Source organism: Salvelinus alpinus, chromosome 23 (genome assembly GCF_045679555.1).
Source record: "Salvelinus alpinus chromosome 23, SLU_Salpinus.1, whole genome shotgun sequence".
Taxonomy (NCBI): Eukaryota; Metazoa; Chordata; class Actinopteri; order Salmoniformes; family Salmonidae; genus Salvelinus; species Salvelinus alpinus.
In genome coordinates this window covers 42,612,207-42,622,807 of record NC_092108.1, presented here as the reverse complement: position 1 = coordinate 42,622,807, position 10,601 = coordinate 42,612,207, and the positions used below count along the sequence as shown (strand labels likewise).

Sequence of the window (10,601 nt, the reverse complement as noted above, 5' to 3'; positions counted from 1 at the left end):
CAACTTGGCTGGGTAAAAAAAGTATGTTTTGTGGAGGCTGCTGAGGGGAGGACGGCTCATAATAATGGCTGGAACGGACCGATTGGAATGGCATAAAACCATGTTTAATGTATGTGATACCATGTATGTGATACCATTCCATTACCACAAGCCTGTCCTCCCCAATTAAGGTGAAACCAACCTCCTGTGCTTCCTACCACCCAAAACATGTGTGGAATGTGTGCTGTAAACTTCCAGAGAAAACCATCAAGATGGTAGATTATTGTGCCTTTTTTTGCCTTCATTATGCGTTTTGAAAGGTTTAGAAGCTTTGTGGCCTCACAAAATGCTACTAAAATTGTGTTCTTAGTTCATTGGCCTATAGAGGCTAATTATGTTAATTCATGAAGCATACTAAACTCATGTCTCATTCCACAGGCCTTATGCTCCTACATATTTGAGATTTGAACCCATAGTTCAATCAGGTGCTTCTGTTTGACATTCTCTACCACTCTGCATCATGTAGTGCTTTGGGCTCAACGACTTTCTATGTCCTGGTCACAGGGAAAACTGAAGCCACAGATTCCAATGGACAGCTGCATATATACTCTGTCCTGTCCTGTTGAGGCGCTCATCTCCCATACAAGTCAATGGCTACTTTCATCACTAGATAATTATAGTTTATAGTTTAGTAGTCCTGAATCTATAGGCATTTTCTTTAGCTGAATCCTAGAGCCATATTGACTGAAAACACTGGATAGTGGCAAAAGAAATCTATGCGCAATCATTGCCCCCCCCAGTGCAAACAGAGATAGGACAAGGTCACATGCACAGTTGCCCTTGAATGAAATGTCAAAACAGATCTATAGCGTTAGTCTATAGGCTATTCCTATCCGCTCAATCAGTATCTGCAAAATGTCAATAGCAGACAGACACTCACAGAGGTAAGGAACGTGTATACGTGGACTATCTACATTCAGGTTGTTATGATCTTTATAACATGTTATTAACACGACGTTAGGCCTATGTAACTCCTGCCTGCTGGTTTCCCTGTAATTCATTCCCATTTGTAGTTTATTATCTGGAACACCATCGCTGTCCTCATGGTTGTGAGGAGAATTGCAGCTATTCAGTTTGGCCTCCTCTCTCATATTGGAACCGTGTGGGTTACGCTTTTGATCCCCGAGGGAACTCGCGCTCTCACATTCCTGGCATTCCGACCTCAGTCCCTCCGTCCCCAGTTACTTATTATCGCTCAGCTCTCGACAACCGTTTCAGTGTTGAGCAAGTTCTGACCAGAGTAAACCACAAACTCGCGGTGGAAGGATGATAACTGTTTAAGCGAAACATTGTGCATTACTTTTCACCTTATTTTAAAGTTGAACGTTTTAAAAAAACGTTTTGCTGGGATGACAGCGTGAACTGGTAAGAATAGTTTGTTTTCGGCTACTTTGTAACATTCGAGGCTTGAATTGTAACAGTCGGGTATCGTGCGTTAACACAAAACATATTATATTGTAGTTTCTAATTTATTATGCAACTTAATTGTTCCATCGTTGGTTCTTAAAACTGTTTCTAGAATTATGCGCTTGGCTTCTCGGTGAGAATGGAATTTCGACGCACATTTTAACAGCAGTAGTACCACGGAGCAACCACGTTTCCCTTCTGTCGCTATGTGGCGTGTATGAATGTTACTTTTCACGACCAACAAACATTTGATCCATAATGTTGACAATTTAACTAATGGAAAATGGAACATGTTTAAGTAAAAATCACATCTGATAGTGAAATAGTGATGGCATACCTATACAATTAAGAGGGATAATTAATTTCCATTAGGAAATTAATGGAATGCCATCACTCAAAAGTAGGGCATACTTGATTTTTGCATCACTCTACCTGGACTACAAAGGCCTTGAGTGATGTATGGGATATTCAAGAAATCATGAATATTATATAATTTTTTGCAGTCTTTACAGTATTCTACAGTAGTGTTTTGGAGGAGCACAAATCATTTGCATGATCTTGTAAATGTTGTACATTAGCAATGATCAACTATACTGTTTTAGGTGTAGGACTACTTGTAAGTATGCTTATTGATTCATTTTTTTGATCCTGTTCCAGGTTCACAGCCATCTATAAAAATTCTGTCTACACTTGATCACTAGCTTCAAACAACAGAACCATCATGTCATCCACAGAAGAGCCGTCTGGCACGGTCCTGCACCGCCTCATCCAGGAACAACTACGCTACGGCAACCCCACAGACGCACGCACCCTCCTGGCCATCCAGCAGCAGGCCCTGCGCGGAGGCAGCGGAGGGTCCCCTGGTGGAGGGCCTGGGAGTGGATCAGGTGAGGGCCCCGGTGGAAGTCCTCGCTCCTCTCTAGAGAGCCTCACCCAGGAAGACTCCTCATTCCTCCAACTGTCAGCCCGCCAGGAGCCCCAGGGCCAGGAACACCAGGGAGACTATCAGCACTCGGAGAGTAGCTACCAGCTCTACCAGGTCCACGGCGAGGAGCTGCCCACCTACGAGCAGGCCAAAGCCCACTCTCAGTACCTGGCTCAGCATTGGGCACCCGCCACAGGCGCCCACAAGCAGCTGCGCCAACGGGACTACCGTGCGGCGGATGAGGCACTGATTGAGTTGAAGCGAGGGCATATGCGATCGCTGAGTGAGCATCTCCTGCAGCTGTCTCTGGAGAGGAATGGTGCCATGGCGAAGTCTGAGGCAGTCAAAAGCTCCTCACATAGCTACCCGGAGCTGGGTTACTACGCCCCCCCACAAGGCCTCCAGGACAAATGTAGCCTACACCCAGAGTACTCATCTGTTCCCATCATGTCCCAAGGATATATGCCCATCCACGCCCAAGAGCCCCAGTGTGTGTACAGGGACATTCCCCAGCCAATCCAGACCCAGCAGCACAGGTACTAAGGCATTACGGCAAAGCACAACCGTGTGTGTGGGTGTTGGCCAGACAGTGAGGTCATGTAAAGGTGTTCCCGCTGTTGGTGTGTTCCCAATGTCTTTGCCATGAATCAACAGCGATCACACATTAAATAGTGTGCTAATTTCTGTGGCCGTAGCCGCTCGCATAATGGATTCCAAGCCTTGTCATTGTGCGTCGTGCCTTCCTTACCTCCTAGCATGCATTGTGAATCATTACATGCGTAGGTTGGAATTCCGATCGCCTTTCTGAAACACTATTAAGTCAACCTACCTAGGGTGGAGTTGAAGTGTTCATTATAATATAAGATAGTTGTGATATCCGTGGATGCCAGACTCAGAGTGTCGCAGTGTCGTTTTTCATCACACAAGGGGCGGCTTCTTGTAACAAGGCGCAGAACTCACAGCAGTGGGGGCAGTGTTGTCTCTTGGTCCTTTTATCTATATTCTCTATAGACAATTCATCAAAGTAGCCAATTATGCATTGATAACCAAATATAATCTCAGCGACTGTTCAAACAGTAAATCAAACGACAAGAATCCACCCAAAAACGTATAATTACAGGCTATTGTAAATGGTAGAACCTGCAGTAGCCAACTGGCTAGCCATATGCTTTTTTCTCTGTGACCAAAACATGACATTCTATTTTTAGCCGATATGGGAATGAATACAAAAGCAGCATATCAAACTGGGATAATGTTTTATAAGAATACTTGCCAGGGCATATTTATTTACATAGAGATGCGGGAAGCTGAAAAGGCTAGCTAGCTTGCTATTTTTTAGCCAGGCTAAAGCCAGGTATCTACTACTAGCAAGGGAAGGCGACTCTTCCTTGCTTTCACAAAATGAAAAGACAAAAATAAAAAACGTTGAATCGCCCCCTTGTGAATGGGAGTGGGACTGGCAAGAATACCATGTTACCAAAAGGTGTCAGCGACTCAAAAAAATCCCGCTCCACCCACATGCGGACATACGTAGATCAGCGGCGGGAAGCTTGTGGTAAACTTAACGAACAAAGGTTGCTCACGTAACCACAGTTCTATGAGCTAAGGTACTATTGCTAGCTAGTCACACTCATGGGAAGACGTTAGCAGCTAGTCACACTCAATTCAGCAACACTCGTCCTTCTTCACAGGTATGTGGCCCCAGTTCAGCAGCAAACGGAGACCTGCTACAGCACGTTCACCAGTCGGCCCCCTGGTGTCGTGGAGGAGTCCAAGCAGATGGAACTGCTGATGCTGGAGAACGAGAGGCTGAGGCAGGAGCTGGAGGGCCACCGAGAGAAGGCCTGCCGCATCCAGAAGGTGAGAACCACACATTTGAATTGAAGATAATTATATTGTATCTATATGGTGGGAATATTCTCCTTTCAGTCCCTCTCTAAAATGGCGACATGCCATTGGATAAGTTTGTACTGCTATATGCATGAAGGACTGATGTTATATCGGAGAAACAAATCATGTTCAACTTTGGGCAAATCTCCCATTGAAATCAATGCATGATGAATGCACAACTCTGAGTTACACACAACACGTGTAACTTCTGAAGTAGGCATGCCCACACTCAATAGCAAAGGACTGTAGTCTGAAACATGTGTCACTTAATGAAGGGAATGGAGGGAAACCCAAATAGCAGATAGCTTGTGTAGAGCCACCTCAGGCACACTGCCCCATCTGTACAACTGCTGCTACCATTGGCTGCAAATAGAGAACATATAGAGGCCAGAGTCTGCTACTGTGTCCACACTCCCTGCATTGTGCTGCAGCCAGGGGGTTGTGAGTATGTGCCCTTTAGCCAGAGATTTTTTTTGGTCCTATCCAGGGCATGTCAGACAGCAGTCGATAGGGTTGTGACCCCTGGCACAGATGCCCAAGAGTGCCCAGAGAGAGAGAGATATTCTGTTCGCCGTGGCAGGTGGCAGGGCTACTGTGTGTTGAATCTGAACACCCCCCTTGTGTACAGGGCAGGGAATTGCCAGGGACGTCACGATATTACCATGATACTTAGGTGCCGATACGATATGTATTGCGATTCTCACGATTCTATATGTATTGCGTTTCGATACTGTGATTTTTTTTATTGCGATTCGATGTTCCAAACGTATTGCTGACTATATGTCTGCTGCAAAGAGACGAAAGAACATGAGAAAATACGTTTTGATGAGTCGGGGAAATAAAAGTGCTGGAAACAAATTGGCTCCCTATTTAAAAAGATCAAGATCAAGCTATAAAGGGAAAATATTGGAGTTTTGGTGCAGGTACAGCCAACTAGCGCAAAAAATAATATTGCGTTATGTAACTGTATATGTCCCCCCCCCCCCCCCCCCATCACTACTTGAGTATGTTATTGCCTCTTATAAATCAGGATAGTGGCAACAGCATTAGCTGACATACTTCACATATTTATCTTGGTAGATGCCATAGAGGTAGATGGAGGACTAAAATAGGTTATATCCATCTTCCTATATCTTATGGCAAATGCATACTGTACCAAGACTTTGCTGCTCTCCTGTGGAGTTACGTCACCCCACTTCTTGTGCTCCCTCAGCCTTAAAGAATGATAATTACTGGGTTGGAAAATTTCCCCTGACCGTCGGGCCGCAGCCCTGAGTAAACATGCCTTAGTGGCTGCTGTAATGGTAGGCGTTTCTACTTCTTCACTTCTCTGCCTGTTTCTGTTTCCACAGCACAGGCGTGCACACCTTCCCCGCAATGACAACCCGCCCGTACCTCTCTCTCTCTCTGTATGTCTGTGCGTGTGCGCGTGAACCACCCACAACTAGAACCATGGCTGTTAGCTCCCAGGAATGCAGATATAAACCACTCACACACGGGGAGTGGTGTTAGCTCAAATTCCTCTGGATTATAGGCATGTAGTGTATGTACCGTATAAACACAGTATGAGGCTACGTGCCCACATGTACGGAATTTGCTCCCAGGTATATTTATGTATATATGCCCATATGTATGTTTATATACGTGCCCACGTGTTTATGTGCTGTACTGCACATACAGATGTACTAGGTCTGAACCAACACCCCCCCCATCTTCAGCACGCATAAAGATATTAAACATACAAACAAGATGGCTGACCAATAATGTTTTTCTTTCCCCTCCTTGCTTCTCTCTGTCCATTCAGTTGGAGCAGGAGAGCCAGAGGATCTCAGAGGCCTATGAGGCTCTGATGCAGGGCAGCAGTAAGAGGGAGAGCCTGGAGCAGACCCTGAGGAACAGACTGGTGGCCGAGATCAGGAGGCTGCAGGACTTCAACAGGGACCTTAGAGGTAAGGACTACAAATACCAGAAAACCTCAGGTTGGTTAAGCACTTTAGTCCAGAGCCATTTTTTAAAAGATTATAATGGTTTATAAAGAGTGGGACTGGTTGCAGGGAAACTTTTTCCCAAATCAGTTTTAGTGTATAATGCTTAACTTTCAATATTTGCGTTACAGAAAGCCTGGAAAATACCAGAACACAGGCCGCCAAAGAAGTGGAAGCTGCTGACCACAACCAGCACATCATGACCAAACTGCTCGAGCAAAGTAAGTGTCACACATCCCGTCTCCTTTCCCACCACTCCAAGTCTTAGACCCACTTCAGCCATGTTGCGCATTCCTCACAGGATTGGAGCATAGCACAGGGCCACTCTGTAGCTAAGCTACATCCTGTGTGGAAGAATTTCCATTGCATAACCTCCGCTTATTTGGTGAGAACGCCTCAGCAGTAAACGCAACCCAGCTACGAAGAAGAAGGAGGAAGGAAAGGGAGCTATAAATGAGAATTGTTGAACTAACATCAGGTTCCTGGGGTTGTTGGTTTTGATTTACGTTGTCTATTTAAGCAGTGGGCCAGATGAGAGATAGGGTTGGAGGTGTACGGCCTTGATTGGAGGAATGTTCCTTTTTGGAGGTATGTTCCTGGTTAAGTGGGTCAAAGGGATAGGAGCTTCCCCTCCTCTTTCTAACCCTCGACATTCCACGAATGCTTGAGCAAATGAAGACCGTCGGCCGTGATGGCTGAATACTGGGACGTATTAGCTGGGTTAGAGCGATGGTAGTGTGATGGCTTAAGACTTCGTCCAAGCTCTCATTTTCACCTTCGAAATAGCTTCATGTGGCCTTAGACTGGTTTTCATGCCTTGTGTCCGTCCCGGTACCCAAGACTAGCTTGTATCCTGATGTATCCTGTCAATTTATCCTGTGTGTGAATGTTGTACAGTTTGTAGCTTTGTGGCTTTACCATATCTGCCTTTTCTTTCCCCCCTTCTCTTCTCCTCTTTCTTTCCCCCACATCAGGCGAGGAGCAGCAGTTTGAGCGTGAGCGTGCCGAGCGCGAACTCCAGAGGCTCCGCAACTTCGCAGAGGAGCAGGGCCTGAGGGCGGAGCAGCTCGAGGAGGCCCTAGAGGCCCAGCGGTGCAGGGGCCGGCAGCTGGAAGAGGAACTGCGGCGGAAGCGGGCCTACGTGGAGAAGGTGGAGCGGCTGCAGAGCGCCCTGGCTCAGCTGCAGGCCACCTGCGAGAAGCGCGAGGGCCTGGAGATGAGGTTGCGAACACGCCTCGAGCATGAGCTGAAGAGCCTGAGGGCACAGCAGAAGCAGTCTCACCCGCCGGGCGTGACGGTGGGCTCGCTGCACGAGCGTCTGAGGGAAAGAGAGGAGCGTATCCTAGCCCTGGAGGCGGACATGATGCGCTGGGAGCAGAAGTACTTGGAGGAGAGCACCATGAGGCAGTTCGCCATGGACGTGGCAGCCACCGCCGCCGCTCAGAGGTGAGGGTCAGAGGTTTAACGTTAGGGGATAGATGGTTCAAGGGTTGTGTTCTGTTTGCACATACGAGAGAGAACATTTTCAAAACATCTGGGCTAAATACGTTTATTTTACTTCACATTTTTACCTGCATCCAGTTCCTAAAGGATTCTATTTTCTCCCTTCCAGAGACACAACCATCATCAACCATTCCCCCTGTCACTCTTCTAACAACAGCTTCAACGAGGACCTGCCTGTATCTGACTACCGAAACCAGGAGATGGAAAACCGGTATGAATATGGAACTTTTCTCCTAGAAATGATCCATAATTTATAGTATGTTTGTTGTCATGACACTTTGTATGCATTTAACACTTCTAATCTACTTTGTTGTATCAGATAGCAATGCTCAGAGAGCCACCATTTGTCTCCTCTGACTCCATTTTTCTCCTGCACGTAGGATCCGTGCTCTCTACGCCCATATCCTGGAGAAAGATGCTGTCATTAAGGTACTCCACCAGCGTTTGCACCAGGACCAGGTCGAGAAGAGTGGGTTTTGTCTGCGCGCCGCCATGTCCACTTCTTCAATTAGCACGGCCAAGTGCGCCAGCATAAGCAAAGGTAAGGATGAGTCACGATAGGGTCAGAGATTAAAAACCTTTTAACACCTTTTTAACTATTACTTGAGGGGTCCCTCAGGGCTCTGTTCAGGAGCCATTGTTGTTCGCTACATACATGTCATCTAATCGGAATATGAACTAGGGAGTTATTGTCAAAGATAATTTTGATGGACATTGAAGTGGATTGACAGTAGAATTAGAGCACCTGTTTATCATTTAAATGTGTACCAGACAGTGGTTGATATTTCCAATGCTCTGTGTTGTAGGTAAGAGTCTGTCAGACGACCAGACTCCTGTCTCTCCTCTCCGGTGCTCCTCCCCAGCTCACCCCAGCCAGAGCCAGAGCTGTGGATCAGAGGATGGAGCTAAGGCCAAGGAGCCAACCACTGGTTCTAAACTCAGCATTGGTGAGTAGTCTGTCACACACACACATACACACACACGCACACACAGTTACCCAAACACCCAAACCATTCTTTGTAATTGCATCACACTCTGTCAGAGCAGTCATTGATTTACCAACTATGATTTACCCCCGTAGAACCAGCCAATCGGCGATGGCCTTGTAGGTCGGGGGTCGTCTGTGGGCTGCCGGCTATGTTGTCACACTTAGCCCTGATTATTGACTGCACTGATTTACCTGAATGGCTCATCCCAATGTGGAACAATCAGCATGTTTCTTTGGTTACAGATGATGTACTGTAACAGTGGCGTATTTTTCCACTGTTTCCACTCTTCCCACACATTCCTCTAATCATTTGACCTCTCTCTGTTTTCCAGACAACGCTGCTGCGCAACAACCAAAGTCCTCCTCCTTGAACACATTGAGAGGCCTGGATGACTTGGAGGCAGAGGCAGTGGAAATCTTCATTTGAGGAAGTCAGACTTTTGATCTTCGACAAGAGATTCACTCGAGGGGGTGTGAGCTCTCGGGAAGCTGCGCAGAGTACTGACTACGTCAATGGTCAGAGTTCTGCCGAAAAATGTACAAAAGACAAGAATGTTACAGAATGAGAGAGGAACGTATGGAGAAAGGACTTGTGCTCTCACATTTAGAGGGGAACGGGGCTCTTCCTCTATCTCTTTCTCTCTTAGCCAGGCGACTGCAGGCTAGCCATCTGGGTCTATGAGACAAAATGTGAAACATTCTAGGTACTTGGACAGTATTGCTGTTTTGTAACGGGCAACATACTAATGTCCTGTCAGTGTATGCCAACGTATTTATATTTGCTGCTTTTCACATATTCACAACACCTTTCTCATGGTCTGTCGTGTACAATGATCTATGGAGTTCGGGAACTTCATATTCTCTTTTTAATGAATCAGATCTGTTTTTTCTCATTTCCAAATATTAACTGAAAGCCTCAAGCTTTTCCAGATAACCTTGTCTGTAGAATTGATATTTTTATGGACTTTTAACCCCCGTTCCCTCCCTGTGCAGAAATGTTGAGTGAATCTGGCCACATTCCTGTGCCATGGAATTCTTCAGAGTTGAGCAAAACTCATCTCCATAATTTAATAAAAATGCCCAAAAACTTAACGTTCATATTGTCACCAGCCATATTCCCTAAGCCTCAGTAGCCGGTTCTACAGGTTTAGAAATATAAGTTGTGATGGTCTGTTTTTTGTTGTTGTTTTTCACCAAGTTCTTCTTTTATTATTATTTTTCAAATGTTTCTTTGTGTGTATTTTCTGATGTGGTGAATCCGCTGGTCAGATTCATCATGGGGATTAAGCTGTAAACTACACCATTTGGTTTTTGTTTACCGTGAGCCTTTTTCTGAACTAACAGGTTTTAATATATTTTATACAGATGTTTGTATAATTATTTTAGATATGTAGTGCTATGAACAGGATGCCAAAGATGTTTGTGTGTTGTAAGTTATGTGCTGACAATCATGGTTATGTCCAGCTGTCCAACAGACAAAGCGTTGACCTCCAGCAAATACATTTCTGTGAACTCCTAACAATATGAAGGTTGTGAATTTGAATTCAAACAACATTTCATAAAGCAATAAAATATTCTAATATATAACTCCTGTTACTTTGTTGCCATTTTTTCTTGGAAAAAAACATTATCTTTGAGAAGAATTTTGATGTCGACACAAAACTATTTTGGCAAGTTTTTTTACTACTTTTTTTTCTCTTTCCCTCAATCTACCTCTCATCTTCTCTTCACACGTTCATTCCTTCTTTCCGGAGGAAGAGAGGGAATGAGGGCTAATGAAAGCCAGAGAAGCATTCTTCAGGCTCAACTTTCCCAAATGGCTAGCTCTATTGTCTCTGTGCACCTTTTTAAGAGCATGCTTGAC

General features: G+C 45.4%; 1 protein-coding gene across 2 annotated transcripts; it reads left to right on the top strand.

Annotated features, from left to right (window-relative positions):
* The first annotated feature begins 843 nt into the window (after positions 1–843).
* Positions 844–10,324, top strand: LOC139551064 (angiomotin-like 2a). Of its 2 annotated transcripts, none has more exons than XM_071362419.1 (10): positions 844–923; positions 2,104–2,907; positions 4,063–4,231; positions 6,066–6,210; positions 6,378–6,467; positions 7,221–7,692; positions 7,859–7,960; positions 8,130–8,290; positions 8,556–8,696; positions 9,070–10,324. In XM_071362419.1, exons 2-10 carry the CDS (start codon positions 2,168–2,170, stop codon positions 9,162–9,164), a joined length of 2,115 nt encoding a protein of 704 aa, XP_071218520.1. In that variant the 5' UTR covers positions 844–923; positions 2,104–2,167; the 3' UTR covers positions 9,165–10,324. The 2 variants fall into 2 exon arrangements, with proteins under 2 accessions (XP_071218520.1, XP_071218519.1); XM_071362418.1 differs by lacking the exon at positions 844–923 and adding an exon at positions 1,157–1,404.
* The last annotated feature ends 277 nt before the right edge of the window (positions 10,325–10,601 follow it).

Coding starts and splice junctions, on each gene's coding strand:
- LOC139551064 (XM_071362419.1), top strand. CDS start 2,168: ATGTCATCCACAGAAGAGCCGTCTGGCACGGTCCTGCACCGCCTCATC. Junction 6,211..6,377: donor CTTCAACAGGGACCTTAGAG/GTAAGGACTACA, acceptor TTTGCGTTACAG/AAAGCCTGGAAAATACCAGA. Junction 7,693..7,858: donor GCCACCGCCGCCGCTCAGAG/GTGAGGGTCAGA, acceptor TCTCCCTTCCAG/AGACACAACCATCATCAACC.